The following is a 23,703-nucleotide window of genomic DNA, read 5'->3' as shown; positions in this document are numbered from 1 at the left end:
CACTTCCACAGGTGATGACAATAATATTTACCAAGTTTCATGGAAGTCCATCAATAATTTGAACAAGTTCTTCTAATAAGATTATTATACACCACATTAAGGTAAAAAGGGAAATAACTCTAATCAAGATCGTAGAAGCAAGGTGATTTATTAATATTTTGCATCTTTTGATGATTAACAAAATATATAAGTTTCTTGGCAGTAAATCAAAACTACTTAAGAAGCTGCACCATTCAGATTGGCATAAATATAACCATGCATAGTATCAGTGGACCAACCAGGCAAGACTTCTGGTGAAAAACACCCCCATGTCAAATAACTTTCCATTTTCGTAAGAGTAGCAATAACAACATTTTCAAGATGGCTGCCATAGTAGCCATATTGGATGTCAGATCAGCACTATTTTCATTCAGGACCAGCAGGACATAACAAGCCTTTTAGCAAAAACCCCCATCTTGATATGACCATCTATTCAGGATGAGTACCGATAATAAGATTTCAAGATGGCAATCATGGCAGCTACATTCGAAGTCTGAGCAGTACCATTTCATTTAGGACTAACAAGACCTTGAGATGAAAGTAAAATTTCATGGTAATCCTCAAAGTAAAGATTGTTTATAACATTTCCTAAAAGATTTTTTTTAGAAAGGTAGTAGCATTAAACATAAGTTCTTCTGGTCTATGATCTGACGAACTAAATTTAAAAAAAAAAGCAATCATAATACTCACTCAGCAGCTAAGCCTGATATCTAATTTTGACAAATATCAACAATTTAAATTCCCTATGATGGAAGAACACAAGGTTATTAACAGAGAAGTGGTTTCAAGCTATTTACATTGCATACAAGGTGCTGCCATTGGACAAATACCAAGATGGTAGCACAGAATGTGCTTGTTAAGATGATATGGTAAACTATGAGCCAACTGTGTTTATTAGTACATTCAACATAAGTATATTCTAAACTCATGTGATACAAAGTCATTCCTGCTGATATTCAGAATCACTATCTTCTGGAATTATCCCACTCATAAGCGCTGATAGCTTTTAGCAGAGTATAAATGTAATTCAAGTTATAATTATTGTTTTTATATAAGCTTAAATTATATTCACATACTTCGATATGCAAGGGAGGCAAATCCTACTTACAGTGATAAGCACTGGTTAGAATTAACATGTAAACTTGCTAGACTATAATAAAAGCTGATATATATATATATATATATATATATATATATATATATATATATATATATATATTTAGTTGCTTTGGATACTTATATCTGTGATACTTGTTTTCATTTCCAAGTTTTAGGTATACCTATCACCTATTTCCTGCTAAATCATCCGTGATGGTGTCCAAAAACATAGATTGCATCATGCATAAAAGTCACTAAACTATTTTTCCTATGTATAACCTTGACCTTAAGATCGAGGTAAGGCAGCCATATGTGACACACTGATTAGACATGATAAATAACTGGCTAAGTTTCATTAGAATATTTTCAATAATTTAAAAGTTATGCTGTGGGCATGATTCAATTCAGAAAATTATATTTTCCTTGACCACGAGACAGGGGACATGGCTACTGCACATCATATACTGTCTAGTCATGATATATATCTCGTCAAAGTTTAAATAAACCATATGGGACGTTCGAAAGTTATACTCAAGACAAGAATAAGATCACATAATTGGAATTTTTCTTGCCATTACCTTGTCTTTAAGGCAGAAGCCATGGCTTAGTACAGTGGAAGCCCCGCTATAACATGATAATTGGGGTCTAAAAAATTGGATAGCATTCATATCGGGGTCGCGTTAATGCGGGGTTTTATAGTATTTTAAAGCAGGAGCCGTGGCTTGGTACATTACATACTGTCAAGTCCCAACACAAATACATGGATAAATTTTCATTCAAATATCTTTAGTGATTCAAAAGTTATGCTCTCGACGAGTGTACAGGTCACATAAGTGCAGTTTCTCATACCGTTATCTTGACCTTGGTGCATGATATGGAATGCAAATCATCATCTAGTCATGATATATACTTGGTTAAATATCTCTCTCAACACTAGAAAGCTGTGGAATGGACATGCAAATGTTAATTAATAGATGGATAAACAACACCATAACATAACATGATTTACTAAAAATGGAGGCACAGAAAGGAAATATTATGAAAATAAAATTTATCTGATTGAATATTATGGTATACAAATGCCACCACTTTCATAATCAATATAAGAAACATAAAATGGAATCCAAAAGAATTTCATAGTAGTACCTGTTCTGAGTCAGAATGAGATAAAACCAAAGGCTGTTGATGCTCATGATTCCTCTGCAAAGCTTGACTCTGTACCTCATTTCTCACACTGATAGAAGAAAACAAACTAATTAAATGTTTACCATTGAATTTCAATAGTATAAACAATGCTTATCATATTGTACACTAATGTCCTGCACTAGCATAAAATGCCAAGTCCACCATAACTGACCTCTCCAAGAAAATGGAAAATGTTCTGGCCACTAATTCATCTACTTCTTAAATTCAGTGTTTTCCTTCTTTAAAACGTCACGGTGATTCTTGAAGGACTTTCATATATCTGTGTTGAGAAATTTTAAGAAAACTGGACAAGGGTTGCTGAAGGTATACTGATTTGAAACTGTTCATGTTATATAGTGAATGTCCCTATGGTAACTGACTGGATTGGTCAGAACTTGAGCATCCCAAACATTTAGAGCTGGAACGCTATAGGGTAAACCTTCATATTGACTGAAGTTAGGTGATTATATTGGTCAGTTAGCCATTAGAATGTCTGACGCACAAAAGTTTATTTAAAGCCATTGCACTCTGCCAAGACGTAAAATGTTAATTACAACAAGGGGTCAGTTAGACATAAGCTTTATCTACCAATTCATAATCGCATCTCATCAAAAGAAGCATTTATTATATTTAGACACTTGTAAGAGATCATTCAGGCATGGCTATCCCTGAATCTGTTACTGTACAGAATGAACAACCGCTGTTTTAAAGAGTGGGTCAAAGGAAAAACATCTGCATACTTGTCAAATAATTTGCACACTAAAAACATGACTGTATACTACCAAATTACCATATTTAATACAGGTTCATTATGTGCAATGGAATGACTTCAAGTTAAATATATACCATGGTTTTCATCATTTCTTACCCAATATAGAAGTGTTAACATATGCACATTTTTGTTTAATAGTAAAAGTTATGAACTTAAACTTTGTTTACAATACTTTTGTCCACAGGAATCATACAGAAATTAATAATTTGATAAAATAAATAATTAACTCGAAGCCTTCATTGAATTTAACAGGCAGCATTTATGTCTCAAATTCAACAAAAAATGTCACATGTCAAAACAAAAGCTATGTCCATGAATCTATAAAACAGAACAGTGTTGACTATGAAGTGTCTATCTAATAGTAACAGGGCAGTATTCATTTTCAAACAGGTAAATTTAATGTTGCTAATATGCAAATGTACATCTGTGATATTTTTGGTGTTACATGTTATGGCATAGTATTTCAAAAGCTAATGCTAAAAATTGTAAATCGTATGACTGTAGAATCAAATCTTGTCGATATTAATAAATTGTCCACCCAAAAGAATGATGAGTGGGTTAGTCCATGCCCTGATATGCTGTGCATGCACTCTCATTCCTTTAAATTTTCAAGATTTAAAAAAACATCAATCAACTTTCTTCAACATTTTATGGCAGATTCATAGCTTTAAATATTCAATAGTAAACAGTGAAGAAGAATTGAAAATCAAACATAACACAAAACCAAGCATTAAGGCATGAGGCATTAGTACACCATTATGGCATCAGACACTAAGGCATCAGGCATTAAAGCATTAGATATTAAGGTAAGGTTTGCCTAGTAAGGTAATAAAATCAATGCTAAAATTTCTGCATTTATTAAGTGTCAACAAAATTAATACCAGTTATGGCAAATGTAACTTTAAATAGTGTTTTTATCACTGGAAAATAAGTTGCCTAAATTTAAAGAAAAAAAACTGTGTATATATTTTTGTGAGCATGCAAGAAAGTTACCTATGGTATAGAAACTTGGAATACATATTTCTGTCTTGCAGACTGTCTCTACTTTTACTCTCCCTGGGAACACCGATATTATGTAAACTTTCTCTGGCACTTCCCCTGGGGACACACATCATCTGTTAAAAAAAATAGTAATGTTTACTTGTGTCTAATACACAAATAAATGTGAACAGCACAGACCCAAATCTGCCACCATATGTATCTTTAAAAAAGAATTTAATACATTTGTAATTTACCCCCTGGTTTGAAACTAAATGCATTTTTTGAAAATTTAATGGATATCTTGCAAACACTGCAGAACAAAAACACTCGTGATACCAGACTGTCTTAGTCATCAAAAGTTAATCCTACCTCTCAGCTTGGTGACCTAGGCTAATTCTGAAAGTAAAGTTTTATTTTTATACAGAAAGTATAGTTTTTGAATTGATCAAATGCATCACCATAAGGACTGAAATGCCTGGATGAATGTACAAAAAACATCAAAAATACCCTCGTGCAGCCTTCTTGATGGTTTGAGTTTGAGACCCCTTGAGAAGACGGTGATGCTCAAAACATGGTGAACTAAAAATCAGGCCAAGCTGCTGATATGTTGACTGGCTTATCAGCATTTGTAATAATGTGCTAAAATTAGAAGGCAGTTTACATATTTCTTGGTTTTTAATATAAAATATGTACAGGTAACTGGTTTTCATTTCTACATGAAAATCTTGCAGCAGACTGTTATACCGAGTGCATAACAAGGGCATGTATTGCTCGCTTTTTCCAATACATTCTACCAAGTTCCTCTGAAGTACCATATTTAAAAAATCGGATACCAAGCATCAGAATGAGGTAAAAACAACTTGGTTATGTCATGTCAAATAACATGCACATAATATCCTATTTTTCAAATTCTTCATGATTTTGTTCCATTTTCAGTATGAAACAACAGCTGGTCCACCATTTTGGACAGTGAACCAATCATCATGTACTGTATGACTATTACATACATAATGAAAGAATGTTCAAAAGCTTTATTTCTAAAATGAGACTTGTAAATAATGTCATTACGATGTAATGACTTTCTTGTGAATGTATTGTGTGTGTAAAGATAGCCATAATGCCTAATTCCTTTCAATGGATTGACCTTGGAAAAATGCATATATTTTTCTGTTTTATTGTAAGATGCTTACCTGGTCATGAAAAAAGGAAAATAAAAACAAAAAGTATCCAAGATACACAACAAAATATGATACATTATCTAAAATGTGCACTGATACATAACAAATATGGTACACACACAAACATACAGTGTGGACAAATAGTACTGACAGACATTGGAGTATTGATGGTGTGCTTTATGCACAGAGGAAAAACACACAAATGAGTAAAAACTATAGTTAACAATAAATCGTATAACCTTTACCAGATTACCTTTATTAGATTCTTGCTTCACACAGATCTCTTGAATTCACACAAAAGTCTGGCTGAACAAAACTACAAAGTTACAGTATAGTGACATGCCTATTGCAACAGCAGATTAAAGTCCATGCTGTTTGCTTGAAATCAAAGGAAGGAAAAACAATGCAGACCTGAATCTCTCTGGACAGTTATCTGAGATTTTGCTATTTACAGTTGGGTGAACATTAAACTCAGAAAATGCCACAAGCAGACTGTGATTAACAACAGCATAGCTATTTCTTCATTTCAAATATTAGACACCTAGATTTTAATAAATTTAAAAACTCTGCTACATTGTTTGAAATGTGAAGAAGAAAAAAATACTTTAACTAAATTAATGGTAAACTTGTCTGTACAACCTTGCAATTTTACTATTTATTTAGAACAAGAATCAAGCTGAATCAATAAACCAATGTTATGAATTCTTACAGACCAATATGTTAGTAATCATTTATCTTTCTTATAAAACATACAATATATATTAAGTATGCATGTTGTAGAAATTTTTGTATCCTCTGATCCTAAAAATTGAAAGAAATGACTCCAATGTTATTGAAAGGGCCATAAATGAAAGAAATGACTCTTAAAAAAATATCAATGTTATTGAAAGGGAAAAAATATCAATGTTATTGAAAGGGAAAAAATATCAATGTTACTGAAAGGGCCATAAATGAGACAGCTATAGATAAGAGTTATAATTTTCATCTTTTCTTACCTGGTTGAGAAAAAAGTCCCTTAGCCATTTCCAATCTGCCTGAAAAGTACCAAAAACATTTTGCTTAAAATCTCAGACATCACATTCAGTTTCTAAATTACTCCTTACTTACTGTTTAGGATTGTAGGCAATATCCCTAACTCCATACCATGCAATACATTTCATTTATGCTAACTTCCATTTTTAAAGAATATTTTAACAACATTAGCTTACAATTTTCCATATTGTTATCAACTACCCCTTACCTCTGGACAATGACCGATAAGGCATAACCCAAAATTAATTAAATACATTATATGTCTTCTGATATAAGATTCTAAGTTAAAGTTAGGTCACAATATTTGAAGAATTTCACTGCAATTTAAATTTTTAATATATCTGGCCTAAGACCCTTTGTGAAACCCCTGGAGTAAGAGGCAAAAATGACTCCCTACTTGCCAGTAGATAAGACACAGTCAAGACACTTATTAAGATAAGTGAATTCTACATAACAGTTTAGATGGAAATCACAATGTTCCTGATGATAAAGCATCTGATAAAAAGTGAAACAAATCTGTAAATTACAAAGGGATTTTTTTGTTTGGTTGACAAGTATGGGCTATTTCAGATGAATAAAAGGCACTATGATTAATATCATGATTGCCAAATTCTCTGAAAATGTATCCAAATTTTCATATTACGATTATTTTCAATAAAAAGAACAAATACAGCAAACATGAATTTAGAAGCTCATCTCCCTTTCTTATCTGTCTGCCAGCTCCATATTACAGTAGGCTGCAAACAATTTCCAAGAATGAACAAATCATCTTAAAATAATAAAATACAAGTAACTAGTAACTGGAAATAGGTAATTGGAACCTGGTAAATGGAAACAGAAAATTGTAATTGGAGACCGGTAATTGGAAACTGGCAATTGGTAAATGAAAACTGGAAACAGAAAATTGTAACTGAAGACTGGTAATTGGAAACTGGCAATTGGTAAATGAAAACTGGAAACAGAAAATTGTAACTAAGACCAGTAATTGGAAACTGGCAATTGGTAAATGAAAACTGGAAACAGAAAATTGTAACTGAAGACTGGTAATTGGAAACTGGCAATTGGTAAATGAAAACTGGAAACAGAAAATTGTAACTAAGACTGGTAATTGGAAACTGGCAATTGGTAAATGAAAACTGGAAACAGAAAATTGTAACTGAAGACTGGTAATTGGAAACTGGCAATTGGTAAATGAAAACTGGAAACAGAAAATTGTAACTAAGACTGGTAATTGGAAACTGGCAAAGAATAAAAGATACATAAGATTGCAAGCAAAAGATTCTTGACCCAGCCATTTTTTTAATTTTTCTGGAACACAAATATTTTCGCATGAATTTCACAAATATTGGAAAAAAATAAGTACCTAAAGAAAACAAAATTAGGCAGACATGCCAAACCTAAAATGTCTTCACAGCAGCCAATATTTTTCGATAAGCCAGACCAATTTCAAATAAGGTACAACAAAACATAATGTACTGATAAAATCGACTTTGAAAACATGATTCTGAAAAGTTAGAAAGTGGTGTGAGAGACAGAGAGAAGACACACACATATATACATCAATATGCATACAATTTCATATAATCCTTTCATATTTTCTAAATTTGGCTAGTATTACAGATGTTGGCTGCAGAGCACTCAAACAGATATGCATGAACCAGAAAACTGTGCTGCTCTAATGGTGTCCGCTGACAATCACCACAGAACAAAAGTACTTTTCATCTGGATGTAATCGCTTACTACTGCAATCAGTCTTATTACCAATTGTTTAAGTCATGCATCTGTTTTGGCTGTGCATTAGTACAATGCAATAGATATCACCATAAATTACAACTGGAATAGGAAATATCTTACTCTTTCCTTCCACCATCTTTTTAAAAATGGCACATTTTGTTTGGGATTACTCCTTACCCATGAAAGGTAATTTCCCATGTATATCTAACAAGTAAGGTAAGGTCAATACCCATTTATAAAGTCAGAGATTCTAATTAGAAACTCCTAGTCTGATTATATATATATATATATATATATATATATATATATATATATATATATAAAACCCATAATAACATGATGTGATTCTTGGGGTCCAAAAGAATAACATCACATTAATTTTTTTTCTTTGAAAAGCTTCCAAAAGAAAATGTGCCATGAAATTTCATTGTCACCAGTTTAACTAACATCTTGATCATATATTGTCTGTTTTTGTTCGCAGGGTTTCATCAGACATCCAAAGTACTTTGTTAGCAAATATAACACTGCAATATGTTTTAGAAAATTTGGGAAGTTAAGGCAACATTAAATGAAGTGCTAGGATTAAAAATCTGCTAGAGATACAAATAATTGGCTTTTCCGAGGGCATGTATTTAGGATGTTTAAAAGATAGGTCATCTTAAATAAAGAAATGGAAGCCATGCTGCCATTTCGTTGTAAGCAGAATCGTATTATAATGGGTATATATATATATATAAACACACACACACACACACATATATATATATACACAGATACACACACACACTTGCCTGTGCCTGTCGGAAAAGATGCTTGTGAATATCAAAATCGTCCAAAAGGAGAGACTTCCCAATCTTATGCACCATCAAGCTGACGTGAGTCTTTCCAAAGGGAATCTTCAGGAGCTTCTTGATATTCTAGGAATAAAAGAGAACTGTATATAGTAAAACTCAGTCAAATCCTGTTCTTCAATGAAGAAATACTTTTTATGAAAATTTAAATTTATTCCCCTCTAATGCTTACAAATTGTAAATTCTGCACATTCTTGGGTATTTTGCATAATCTGGCAAGCTCCAGTGTGTTAAGGTGTTCCATTTATGCATGAAATAAGTGGCATGAGCTCTTTTCAAATTCATTTTTACATGGGTCTTGAACAAAGTTATAACTGTATACATGCTTGTGTTAAAACATCAACTGCAAGAATAAGAGACATGGAACCAAGAAAGATCTAGTCACTATGCATAATATGGCTTACCATTAAAATATTTAAAAACAATTCTTGACATCAAAATTTTAGGAAATTCAATCTGGGATTGAGCATTGTTTCTTTTTAATTGAAAAAAGTAATTGCTGATTATCTTAGCAGAAATAACTGATTACTGTTTGAATAATGATTTTTTAAATCCAGTTTGTTAATATGAAACACAATCTGGAACATGAAAGAAAGAACTCGTATCTGCAGGTTGCACCTTCAGGTTAAGAATTTTCTCGTGTTCTAGACAAAATCTGGATATCCATAATCCATATAATGGCTAATTAAAACTTACCTATACAAACTTTTTCTGAGTAAAAAAAATATCTATTTATCACAAGTGTTAAAAATGAAAATATGTCTGAGTAGTAATGTAGGTAATTTTGCATTATTTAGTAATCATATTACTTTATAATGAAGAACATAAATTGGATCTAACTAACACTGATACTTTTACAACTGACAAAGTCTTCATGATGCCTAAAGCATGTTATAGCAAAACGTCTTGACTAACAAAATTTCATTATAATACTTTTGATCAAAATTAACAATTTTCCTACAGTTGAAAACTGTTTCACATGAGGCAATGCAAGATTAAAAACCAAAAGACCAGAGGGAAGAACACAAATCCAGAGATACTAATATTCATGGTTACATAATAAAAATATACAGTGTGACCCCACTATAGCACGCTCCATGGTGTGGCTCCCGAAATTTTATATACATGTATTTTTCTCGTACATGAAAAAAATGTTTTTCTTAAAAGTAAGAAAAAAAACTTTAAAGTTTATTATCATTTTGTGGAAGAGATCGCGCATGAATATTACAAAATGATCGTAGCGTGGATACTTAAATTTTATATGTATTTTTCTCGTACACAAAAAAGTTTTTTCTTCTTAAAAGTAAAAAAAAAAAAATAATGTGAAAAAAGTTTATTCTGGGATCACTTATGGATTTGCCAATGTCGCAAACTGTGTTTTTCCCCCATTACTGGCAGTAAAATATACCATATGGCGATTTTGTTTTATTGGTGACATTGTTTAGCTGTTTAAACTTGCATATACAACCACTGGTTTGGAGTGGGGAAATTCTGAGGCCCCATGCAAGGAAGCCGCAAACTTGATATAAAATGCTCTGAAATTTACTTATTATTACAAAAACAAATTCTTTGTCCATAATGCCAAACCATCTTAACAGTGCATTATTATGTCATCATCCACTTATGTTGACAACTAGCATGAGTACTGTATGTTGTTAGATATTGGAATTTTTTGTTGTTGACATTTCTGGTAGCGAAGATCAACTGGACAAGGCACTATCTTGTAATATATCTTTTGTAGAATTTTTAGCCACTCATAAGTAAAATATATATATACACAGACTGACATCTGTGTGTGGATGGTAAGTAAAATTCCTCTTCTTTTCACTCAGAATTAAATCCTTCAGAACACTTACATTTTCTGAAGTAATCTCTGTCATCAGACCAGAAGACCTGCGTCTCTATCATCATTTGACCCTCTGTTAAATTTCTGATGCATGCGTGGAAGGCAGCATCACTCCGCTACCACAAATGTTTTTATAAAAAACACACCTTACTTGTTGGCCTATTGAATAGGCAGGGAGGAACAATTACTGCAATCGACCAAACGATGGCCAAATCCTTTTTTTAAAAATGTACCCAGATAAAATAGTTTGCTGAAATTGCAAAGAAAACATTAAAAATAAAGCACCGATTGTTATGAAAACATAATAAGCAAATGAAAAAAAATCAGTCTCAATCATGCAATGAAATATTTGATGTTGCTGCCACAATAAGAAATGGGCATTTGTTTGGTTCTCCAAAGCTGTCCTTTAGCAGCGACTTCAATAACAAATACACCCTTCATCAAAGACACCCGACTATAATCTTCAAAAAAAAAAAAAAGTACTTTTCTTCAAAGGAAGTCAGTACCAAACTTAAATAAAAGTACTAGAATCTGATGGTTTGTTGCATTTTCCAACGTGATTGGAACACGTTAACTGTGCCGTGAAAGTTTCATTTTTGCAGGGAAAAAGTTTATGCTTATAAATGCTACCAACAGCAACTTAAAATGCAAACTAACTTTTACTGACTTGGGATGTACTGAAAAGTAAATGTGCTTCATCATTTGTTATGTGATTGTACTGTTTTTCCACTGAATTCAGACCTATGTGACCTGTGACAAAATTATTGAATATTTTAAATGTATGTGTGCATATTTTCGATGGCATTACTTGTATTGTGAATTCAATGTATGTGATGAGATTCAAAGATGAGAACATGGTGTTGATACTCTCTATTCATGCTATACATTAGACATGTATATATAAATAGTATACACGTACATGTAAGAATCTGTTGTTCTCTAAACAAAGTAAAATTTACATGCCTTCTGTTTTCACTACAGGTGCATTTCTCGTTTAATATGCATCGATTTAAGATGGTAACTGTGCCAATGAAGCATGTATTTTACCACCCACATTTATTACCTACACCCCCACCCACCCTGCTGCAAATTTTTCGGGGTACATGTATCATTTTCTTCAGCTAGCTGACCTGGTTGCTTATAACACAGTTCGGTCCATAACATGGTCAGGTTCTATGGCTCCCAACTACAGCGTTATAGCAGGGTCACACTGTACTATCTAGATCATCTTTCTAATATTTGTCTAAATTTACTTTTCATTATGTTCAGAATTTATATAATATTCTAAATGTGATTTGAGGAATAAATATAGTGATTTCCTATTATTTGTCCTGATTATCATCAGAGTAACAATAGCCAATGAGCCAACTATTATCCAGAGTAGTCATTATATAAATCTGAGTTGCATCCCTTGACATATTTATAAAACTGACCTGAAGGCCAGTAGCTAGTAAGCCCCTACTGTTACTAGTACTAGTAATACAAGCTATTTTTGGAAAGAGAATGGATGTTATGCCATAGATGTTGGAAAATAGAGCCCCTCCAAAACCAAAATATTATTTCTTGAAAAAATAAATAATTTCCTGACATTACCTCTGCACTGGAAATTACATCAACATCACCAACCACATCTGGGCAGTTCAATGCCATTTGGATACTGCAAAGTAATAGAACAAAATAACATAAACATTTGGTAATGAATCAAGTAAAGTTGTGGTTTTACACATTCATGTTTATCACATCATTTTAAAGGGTACTAATATTGTACATTAAGTCATAAAATCCAGTAAACACTGTGACATGACTCTTAAGTATTGGCAAATAGAATGTCATTGAGTAACAAAAGAAATAAGCAATTTTCTGATATCTGGATAAGAATATAATAACTGAATATAATAACAAGATATTGATCATGATGATAAGAATGTGTCAAACAGCTGAGTGACCAAGATTAATCTGAGATGCACTGAAGTACATGGCTCTTTTTGAATGAGGGTATTCACTGCAACTGTATATACTTGCTTATGCATCAAGTCCAACTGTACTCTGCATGAACCCAGACCTGCTTTCATATAATGCACTAGCAGGGTCTATGCAATCTATTGGATGTAACAAGTAGAAAATACAACAATGATCCTGACTTGCCCATGCATTATATAATGGCAGATCAGGGTTTATCATGTCTGTGGTTGGACCTGACTTAAAAGTCTGCAGATACAGAGAATGTCTGGAACTTACTACTAGTTTATTGAATGCGCCATTACAAAAATATGGATTGTACTTCTGGCAGCAGCAACATTTTCAATACAATACCTAAATTTAAAATGCTATGTTACCAAAACAAATTCAGATTGTATGGCTATTTTGGACTGAGAGTTATCACAGCAACTTTATACATTTGCCTATAAGTCATGCACAAACCCTGATCTTCCATCTCATGCTGAATGTGCCATCATAAAAACATAGACTGTGCTTCTGGCAGAAGCGAAATACTGACAACTTTTAACTAAATACCTAAACTTAAAATGCTTCGCATAATCTGAGGACACTTTATAAGTAAAAGTTGTGAGTTTCTAATCAATCAGTCGGGATACATTTTTGCAAAGATACATGTAATGCATATCTTAATCCCCAAAGTTTGCATTATAATAATTAACTATAAACAGTATCAAGCCTGTCAAGTAAAACAATACACAACTAGCAATTTACATCTTTACCCAGCTCCTAAAGTGTAACTAGTGAACAATTATGTAGGAGTCTCCATTTATTCCACTAAAATGAAACAAAACCAGATTGCCATAGTTTTTAAACTTTTGCAAAATTTCAAGTGTCCATGCACAAGCAAATTCAAAACAGTCTAAATCAAAATATGTTTGTAATCATTAAATAGTTAGGATCGTTTTATATTAACACTAGATACAAACAATAATATTAATACAGTACAAGGTGATTTGGGCTCTAGTGGATACAAAACAACTAGCTAGCTACATGTACTCTGAAACTCTCATTTATGGTTTTGTTGTTGTTGTAGGGTTTAATGCCATTTTTCAGTACACGATAGGCTATACATGGCAGCCAGTATTAATGGTGGAGGAAGAACCCAGGAAAACCCCGGAAAGAACCACCGACCCACGAGAAGCTACTGGCAAGCTTTCTCACATACCCAAATAGGCTGAATCCGAGACTTGAACCCACGCAGACAGAGGTGAGATGGCAGTGATCCGTAATGGATCGGCCACATTTATGGTTTTCGTCTTATTTGTGATCATTTTATTTCTTTGTCCTACATATTTGCTATTCCATTCACTGAATGTAACCATGGAAGTACTGACCAGTTTTGGTTTATACTAAATTTTAAATCTCAATTTGCTAGGCAGAAAAGTTCATGCCAAGCATAATCCTATATCAGTGAAATAAGGTCAAAAGGTCACAAATGAGTATCCATTTATGATGACAAATCATCATGTTTTATCATGCTGACAGAAAATTTACAAGTCTGCGAACAAGTTGTTGTTGTTGGGTTTAACGCCATTTTTCAGCACACGATAGGCTATACATGGCGGCCAGTATTAATGGTGGAGGAAGAACCAGGGAAAACCCCAGAAAGAACCACCAACCCACGAGATGCTACTGGCAAGCTTTCTCACATACCCACTGCGAACAAGTAACATAGCAAAAATGTGCATGCCCAATGATCAACATAGCCAACTATGGATTTCCACATCTATGCAACCTATATTTCGGTGTCTTAAAAACATATATGATGCCAAAGAAATCTGGAAAATCACACATCCATTCAGGTATAAAGTAAGACAAATACCTGACATAAAAGTATAAATCCCATAATAAGGAGATATTTCATTTATCATTTACTCTAAATGTACAGAAAATTTATATACAGATCAAAATTCTACCATACAAAAACATAACTTAAATAGGCATACTGCATCTGAATACTGCATCAGTATCGCTCTGAGTTAAAGATGCTTTTCAACCTCTGCAGTCGCAGACTCGGATCATGTTATGGCATGAGAAGACTGAAGTGATTGATAATCATTCATTTTCAAAAGGTTTTCTTATTTTCTCCTATTTAAGGAACACCTTGTACCCACTTCTGGGCTGTTAATGAACATGTGATATGCATTTTGAACATATAAATTGTTGAAAATGCCTTAGCACTAAATTCTGACCTTTTACCTTTTGGTTTTTCAAGTTCTACAGAAGCACTAAGGTCAATCATGTTACAAAATTTTAAAGGTATAAACATCATTAAAACATGGAAATTTTCAATAAGAAAGAATTTTTCAAATAAAACACTTTTAAAAAACCATTTAGCTATGTTCTCCAACCATATTTAACTTCCACAGTATGTCATAATATATTTACCTGCCTTTTTGCAACTAAATAAACTGAAAACTCAAGTTTTGCGATAAAGTTAGCTTAATTCTGTATCATGGGCAATAAACATTACCCAACCACTGCTGCACACTGTTTGTATGCTTAGATATGTATATAGAATGCTGCCACAGAGTCCCTGTTAGTGCATTTTATTTCAGTGATTCTATCATATTAGAATGAAAATTATATCATAATTTGTTTGTTTTTATAAAAAAATACTTACCCAATAACAATAACAGTGGAAATGAACTTCCACTACATTATGAATTCTGGAATGATGAAAAAAAGAGTATTTCCCATCTATGTACTGTATCATATAAACTACAGAAATGGTACATATAAGAAGAAATTCTCACAAAATACCATTATAATTACTTCCCCTTTCCAGCAATAGGTTTCTGCCCATGTATCAAATTTACCTCACATGAAGCTTAAGTAAAGCATCAACAAGGATGCAGACATTTGCAGGGGGTTGTTGGTGTGCTTAACAGCAGTATAATCAAGTAAATATTCTAACTGAAACATAATTTATAATCAAAATTATGTGTTCAGCAAATACATTACCAAATCCCATTGATTTTGGGGGAATAGATACAAAAGTACCCCATATATACTCGCTTATAAATTGACCATTTTTATTGAAAATTTTGTTCTCGCAGAGTGGGGGGCATCTTATAAGCACGACATACAAACTTTCTATAACCCAAGGGTAATGTGAAAACGTGAATTTTTTGCATTACAGACAAATACTGTGAACTCAAGTACTTTTGTTTCTTTGCCTCTTTTCCCATTCAGAAACGCCTATATTGCATGCACTGTATTTATCTGTTTCATGACAGCATTCATTACACAATACCTGTATTGTCAGTTATTTGGATTTTAAAATTATACAGTTACTTTAAATACCACCCACAGCAGAGCAAAGTGTCTGTCAAAGTTGTTTATCATGGGTATTTACTAGCAAGCATGTTGCTTCCATTTTCATGCAAGTCCTAACAACCTGTATTTGTAATATTTGTGTTTTGCTATATAGACACTGCGTTTGATGTGATACAATTTGTTATTCAAATTGTATTTTCCTTTTCCATAAGTCAGATGATCATATCCCAAGTGATATTTTCCAAGGTTACTGCCAGTGCACATGTCCAGATAAACTCATGTCTTGTAAAGGCAGCACTCACTTGTTCAAGTTGGCATTCCTTTTGATCAAGCCGTGAATTTAGTACAAGTACTTGTTCAGTGCCAAGTAGAAGTCTACATCTTCCAGTGAATGTTTCACTTTAATACCTTTTAGCTTGAAAATGGAACACCCTCTTTATTTTCCAACATGACAACCCTTTGATCAAGCCACAAGTCTGATGCTTGCAGAGTGCAAAGTAAAAGAGTGTGTTTCTAACTCCACATGATCTTGCAGCACAACTGACACATGTTCAATTGCAACATTAAGTAGATTTCTCAGACTTTATGAACATAATATTACTTACGAAACCCAAGCTCAGTCTCTACATAGCACCTGCATATGACAGTGAAGCCAATGGAATGGAGTTGGATCACATTTGCGATGACGAGACCAAGACAATTTACAATGACTAGACAATGACAGAGAATTTCAGAACAGTATTCATGATGATGAATTCTTGGACTTTGTACCAGATGACATTAGATAGTGTCATTTATAGGATATGATGAATAAAAAAACCATAACTTTCATCGTTTATTTGTAAGATGCATGGAATTAACATATGGGATACTGTGAATTGGAACATTCTGAACTATTTTTATACAAGTAAGACACCTTTAACTGAAGTCATGGATTTAATTTATCAAATAAATAGATTTAACATGTCAAGCATTATAGATTTTAATGGATTTAATTAAAATATATTGTAAGTTGTTAATTTGTGACATGTTCCATTCAATAATATAATTGTATTTGATATTGGTCTGTCATTTTTCATATCTTGGCATCTATCCATTTAGTTGGGCTTGTTTATTTTTCCAAAGTGCAACTCTGACTCAATGACAACAAGTCACCGCTTCAGGCAGATCTAAATAGAAAAATAGAGGATGGGTCAAAGAGAAACTGGCTTTTGTAGCCCCAAGGAGGGGGGGACTTTTTGTCAAATCAACTTGTGAGTATGTACAAAAAGAAAATGTTTTAATAAATTATGTTTTTCCTAATATACTTACCCAATCACATCTAAGTTAAGAAATAAACTCTGCCACCTTTTTCAGTCAGTCTCCATCTATAAATCATTGAGACAAAATGGAACAAAATTTTCTAAATTACCTCCCTTATCCACTGCTAGGTGGCTAATCATAGAGGATGCTTATCCTGTTTAAAGTCTGCATGAAATAGCTGAGAACATAAATCAAATGGATGATGATGTATGAAGTGACCACTCAGCATGCAGAGTGTGACTTTTTTATGATAACAAGTTAGCTTGGGCTGCCTAGAATGTGTTCTATATGTACAGGTAACTGAAGCTAGCAAACACATAGTTCATCCCATCCCATCTGCAGAATTAATTAACCCCCAACAAGTGTCCAACTTTTCCAGAGAGAACGTTCTACCAGAAATTAAAGGCTTTTATTATGGCCTCCCTTTCAAGGAGATTTAAATGAATAAACTTCTACTCCAGCCCACAAGTGCATCAAATTGTAGCAATGTTAGGCAAAAGATGGGCACCTTGTATGCTGGCATCCATATTGATTGTATCTTCTGGCTTAGAGGATTCCATCATAACAGCCACTGTTAGTTCAGTTCCTGAAAGCCCTGTGTGTACAAACAATTGATTTACCTTAAACACAAGCACTCATCAGAATCAGCAAATGGTGGTTATATTTTTAAAGCCCTGCAGTAAAAGAAAATGCTGTTAATTACCTGGAAAACTGGGTGGGTCTTCTGGAACTCTTATGCACATACTGCTGGACTTCAGTCGTGCTTCGCAACCAGTTGGATGGGGGAATGTTGAGGTCAGTGTTGAGCTGAAGTGGTGCAAACTGAGCCAGCACATGTACAGTTCCCTGGAGAATTTCTGCTTCAGAATGCACATCAATGTGTGGTCCATATTTTACGGGTACCATCTCGTTGGAATTAGTTCTACTCTGAAAAAATGTATATATAATGAGTAGTGAGATATATGTACTGTTGCATGATAAAGCTGCACTATGGACAGTACTGATGGTGCCCTGATAAATCTGCACTAAATCCAAATGCTGCTAATTTTGTTAACTTACTCTTAGAATGAGACAATGAACATGCAACATCTGACTTATGTTTAATCATGATAAAGTTGCACTATTGACAGTATATAATTCTAATTGAGATTTTTTTCCATTTGCTTTGTATTTATACACAGCAATCGGTACTTCAAAGGTAATCAGTTTCTCTGAAATTTCAGCAAAACTATTTTATTGGTACATTAAAAAAAAACAACAACAGAAGGATTAGCAGTCATTCAATTAATTGTAGCTGTTTCTGTTAGTGTCTTCAGAGGTCGGTCGATTGTAGGTATAGGCCAGTAGCAGGACTGAGTGTATCACAGCATACAGTACTCAGGCCAAATGTCAATTTAAGCAGATTATGATGTAACATTATGCACTGTAAAGATGGGTTTCTCAATACGAACAAAGGACTTGTTTATGCAACAGATAGATTCCAGTGCATTGTGTATCCAAGTTTGTGGCTTCCTTTCGTGGTCCCTTTGAATGTCTCTACTCCAAATCCTTAATTGTATGTACAAATTAAACAGCCAAGAAGGTTGTCACCAACAAAATCACCAGATGGTATAAATTGTCAACATTAGGGGGAAAAAAATTGCAATTTGCAACATTGGCGAAGCCCAGGGCGATCCCTGCTCTTAGAAGACCACTGAAATTAATGCGTACTTAAAAAGCTAACATTTTCATCTATAAAGAGGCAAAATCAACCAAGCTGACAAGTCCCTGTTGATATCAAATGTCAGCATAATGTGAGAAGTCTGCAGCTTTTATTAAAGTAATAACGTTTTACCAGCTGTGTTTTATTAGAGTAATAACACAAGTTGGTTATTTACTGCCAATGCAATAGGAGAAAAGTGCCTTGCCCAAGACACACCCCAGCAAATGAACCTATGCTGGTCCGACAGTAGGATTAGAACCTGCACCCGTTTGGTCATGACCTTGGCATGCTAACCACTGAGCTACCATGGCTCCTCGAGTAGATGTTACACAGAAATTGTGTCATCCTTGCAAAGGATACCATCTTCAACATAATGCATTCCAACATAGGACTGATGTGGACACTTGCCACATTGAAGCCACATTGGTTTTTTCCATATCATCCTGATCATTGTCATCATCACACTCTGAAGGGTTCAGCAGATTTGTGTTAACCACAAATATCAATAGAGTAGGTTAATTTCTTTTTATTTCCTTCTGAATATTTTCTTGATTTCTTTTCCTGCTTTGTGATCTTGTCTAGGTCATTATGTGCTTTTCTTTTCTAATCCCTCCTTCATGCTTCCTTCTATTTATAATTTTAGTCCTTTTCTTCTTCTCTGTTGTATTTTACTCAAAATTCTCAAAATCGTCACGTTAGATTCCACCTTCAGTATTGGTCTTATAACTTGGTTTAATTGGCGCTGGTGGAAGAATGCTATTTAGATGAAGTGGTATCAGGCCTTTTAGGTATTAAAGGATTTCTTCCAAGGTAACATAGGCATGTTGTACATACCAATTTTGATACCTGTTTTTATTCTTCTGGTGACTTTTGCTGATGTGGATGGGATAGCTGCCGGAATGGATTTTGATATACATACATACATACATATATATATAACTATCACCTCTCCCTGTTCTGTCCAAAAGGAGAAGTCACATATCCCTAAAATTCAAATCTAGCTTGACCCCTGCATGTGTATATGGTTGTTTGTTTTAAAGCTGGCTGGGTGGGGGGGTCCAGAAACCTGGGTAGTATCAATTTATTTTATCACATGCACCTTTCAAAGTGTAATCAAAGCATGCTGCATTCAGTCTGGTTTGTATTCAATCACACCCTTAGCTTGACCTCGTCAAAAAATGGCCATGTATTTTAAAATTGATTTTCCTGCATTTCTCTGAGTGTGGAAAAATGTGGATTCAAATAAAGTGAACAATAGCCATTTGAAGGTATGTATAATCAAATTCTAAAAAATGACACCCACTAAAATAGTCAGTACTGAATGCCTGGATGACCTGTAGTATCATCATGACATTAGTTTCAGAGTGTTCAATTTATCTGTTGATATCATGTGATAACGTGTAACTGATAGAGCAATTTTCAGGAGTTTTCTTGACAATTATGTCATGCATTGCTACAATTAAACAAAACGTTTCCAGCTTGTCTAAATCCCTGAAATATACACATTATTCATAACAATGAACAAAAAATTAAATTTGCCTAACACACTTTTATACCCATTCAAAATATCTTTACTTTTTGATAATGTTAATGAATTGAAACCCTTGATTCAAATTGTTTGTTGCAATCTAATAAAATCAGGTGACTTCTTATATCTGTCCACTTTGTATTTAATTTTCCCTATTGAAGCCCATTAATGAAATAATTATCAATTTCATTGTTGAATTTAATGGTACATTAAAATTTACATCACTGTGGAAATAAAACAGTATGAAACATTTCTAACCCTGTCATACATGCATTACATCATTTGCACGATTTTCTGAATGATAGAAAACAGCATCATTGTTATGGCCAAGAAGCTTTAACAAAAACATACACAGATGCTAAGTAGAAGAAAATACTGACATATTAAGATTATTTATTTTTATATTCGCCATTGTTGCCATTTCCTGTGATCGTACCTTTCTTTTCTCATCTCTAAGATGGCCACAAGTGGCGCTGTGATCAACTGCTCCGAAACAGATGACATTATAAACAAGAAATACAAATCATGGTACTCACAAATAAACGATCAGGGAACAAATGTTTGCAGTCATGAATAGTTTTAAGTTTTGAATTTTGGTACAGATATAATGATGATTCAAAGTGTAAACGAACTTTTAATAAAACGTACATTGTTTACGAATTATTCCACAATTTGTTCTTAACATATTAACCCCTAGCGACGACTTAATGGGGCAGGAGGTAGTAGCCTACTGCTGAGCTCTATTGTGTCATGGTCATGCATGATACACTAAAGAGGGTGGCATTATAGAAAGGTAGACAGATGTAGCTCTACAATGATACCAAATAATCTGGATTATCTAGTTGCACTACAAAATACAGATAAAAAAAATTTTTGGACCCGATTTTTTTCTACCGAAAATTTGCATGTGGTCGGAATCTGATTTTGTGTCCAGATTTTGGACTTTTTGGTCTGAGTTCTAAGGCAAACCAGTACAAACTGCAAACAGACAGATGAGCCTTTGCAAAAAAGTAGGATAAGATGGGCATTTGGAATAAAGAGTGGTCCCGATATAAAAATAATGGCTCCACTTGCAAAAAAAAAAAAGAACTACAACTTTTACCCTTCTGCTCATGCGCGAGTCAAATTTCCAATGAAAAACAATGTTTCTAACACAACTAGGCAGTATGTTATTGAAAGATCACCGGGGATTTGGTGTTTTTGGATCTATTCAGAAATAGCTTTCAAAATGTGTTTCTTACTCGATTTTCAGGCGAAAATGTCAAAATATTCCAGGGGTTAATGTGTCAAGGGCACCAAAAATGATACCACAAGGATATAAATTGGAGTTTGCAGACTTTATTTATCAAGTGCCTATTTTTGCTAAAACTTGTCACCTACAAAAGTTGTTATTTTAAAACAAGAAACAAAATTTTTGCATGCACTCACAAGTTTTTAATACTACATTTGATTTCCAGTAAGTAGAACGGGGGCTCAAATCAGTGCTTACAATTGACCTGTCATACATCTACTATATCATAACTACAAGGAAGGACACTTGTCTCCTTGCTCGCACGACCTATTTAAGAATAAACACAGATATTTCAAGCTACACAAATATAAATCTGGTACCGATATTTAGCTCAGGCATTTGACTGTGTATCCCTATCAAAAGTTTGACATATTATTATACCTTTAAGGAATGCCAAATCATTTTCTCATGCTACCACTCAACATGGCCCTGATCACGTCTGCTTAATATGCAAGAACAACATGCTGAATGGAATACTACCTTCTCACTGGCCAACTGAAAATAAGTTATGAATAAATATAAGACAACATTTTCTTTTAACCGATGAGAAGACAGTATTTCATTCAGCTGGATCTCACTTGCATATTAAGCAGATGCAATCACGGCTTGAAATATCAGCATTTATTCTTAAATAAGTTGCGTGACCAAGGAGACAAGTGTCCTCCCATTACTTACTTGGATGTTTTGTCTCTAAGAAGTTCAAATTCTCACAAAAGAAATGGACCTGTTTTCAAGTTTTGTTGGCCTATATTTCAGTTGGCTGGAAAGCAATTAAAGCCGGGAATGCAGAAATTGGGTTCAGTTGAAACACTATTCTTGAACAAAACGAACAAAACTAGATTATGCCTATTTGAACTGTAAGCAACATTTCGTTTCATTCAAGAAACATATCACTTGATGAATCTACTTCAGCATACCTCGACTACCATCGCATTTCAACAAATTCAAATGTATGTCAACGGAACATGAAAATGCATCCATTTGCTTATGCTAGTGTCAGATTTTGATTCCACAAGGATAAAAACAACACAGCAAGTACATTAATTACATACCAAATTGTGGAAGAGTGTTGATATGGGCTGCTAAATGTGACGTAATCCTGAAACGTTGACTACTCGTTCCAATGTCAACTGACATTGGAACACACTATACACGTCCGTTATTTGGGTTGTAAGACATAGCACTAAAACAAAAATAGCATGTGTTATGTCTTACACTGTAGGACTAAAGTAAAAACCAGAGTGTGCCAGTACTGCGTAGTTACATAAAGCAAGCTATCATTTAGTAATGCACGTCTCTTACTTCGGCTTCACTGTTTTCACTTAAATCCATCCTCCTTATTCGGCTTCAACTGTTTATCTCTTGTTTAAACAGTGCGTCTTTATTATTGTTTTGGCTGACTGACTAATGTTGAGATATACTGTCTAGTATGCTCTGGACTTTTCTTCCCATCTTCCTGTAACTATTACGCTTTAACAAGATTTAAATGTGTTGCAAGCTTCTTAACGATGCAGAATTTCGATCTAGAAACTATATTGCATAAGGAATCAGTTCACAGACGCGGAGAATATCCGGATAACGTTAACCAATTACACGTATATCACAAAGTAGTACATTTGCACGTCTCATTATCGCGGTCCGCCTATTACCGAGGTATTTAAAGATTTTTGTTCAGTGATGCCACTGTTTGCAATATCCGAATAACCTGCATGCAAATATGATGTCAGGAAACTCACATAACCATGAAACATCTTAAGAATAACTATATCCAGAGTACACATGCACGTCGATTTCCTTATAAGTTAGTCCGATAAATGAACTCCACAAATCTGTGTGATATTGATGGACGATGTTGTCTAACCCGAAAATCAATATTATCGTTGGTGA

General features: G+C 33.8%; 1 protein-coding gene across 3 annotated transcripts in view; it reads right to left on the bottom strand.

Annotated features, from left to right (window-relative positions):
- Nucleotides 1–23,298, bottom strand: part of LOC149795250 (erythroid differentiation-related factor 1-like) — a 91,464-nt gene extending 68,166 nt beyond the window's left edge. For 2 of the 3 annotated variants that reach the window (XM_089964974.1, XM_089964976.1), the window contains exons 1-7: nt 23,119–23,298; nt 17,999–18,222; nt 12,310–12,373; nt 8,807–8,936; nt 6,249–6,283; nt 4,088–4,209; nt 2,284–2,371 (exon numbers count right to left, since the gene is read on the bottom strand). In XM_089964974.1, coding sequence (XP_089821100.1) covers nt 2,284–2,371; nt 4,088–4,209; nt 6,249–6,283; nt 8,807–8,936; nt 12,310–12,373; nt 17,999–18,222; nt 23,119–23,148 — 693 coding nt within the window. In that variant the 5' untranslated portion in view covers nt 23,149–23,298. The remainder of the gene's footprint in view (nt 1–2,283; nt 2,372–4,087; nt 4,210–6,248; nt 6,284–8,806; nt 8,937–12,309; nt 12,374–17,998; nt 18,223–23,118) is intronic. The other variant, XM_089964975.1, reaches the window with a different exon arrangement.
- Nucleotides 23,299–23,703: the final 405 nt, after the last annotated feature.

Source organism: Sinohyriopsis cumingii, chromosome 7 (assembly GCF_028554795.1).
Source record: "Sinohyriopsis cumingii isolate HCF-2022 chromosome 7, ASM2855479v2, whole genome shotgun sequence".
NCBI lineage: Eukaryota > Metazoa > Mollusca > Bivalvia > Unionida > Unionidae > Sinohyriopsis > Sinohyriopsis cumingii.
This window is presented reverse-complemented; position numbering and strand designations above follow the sequence as displayed.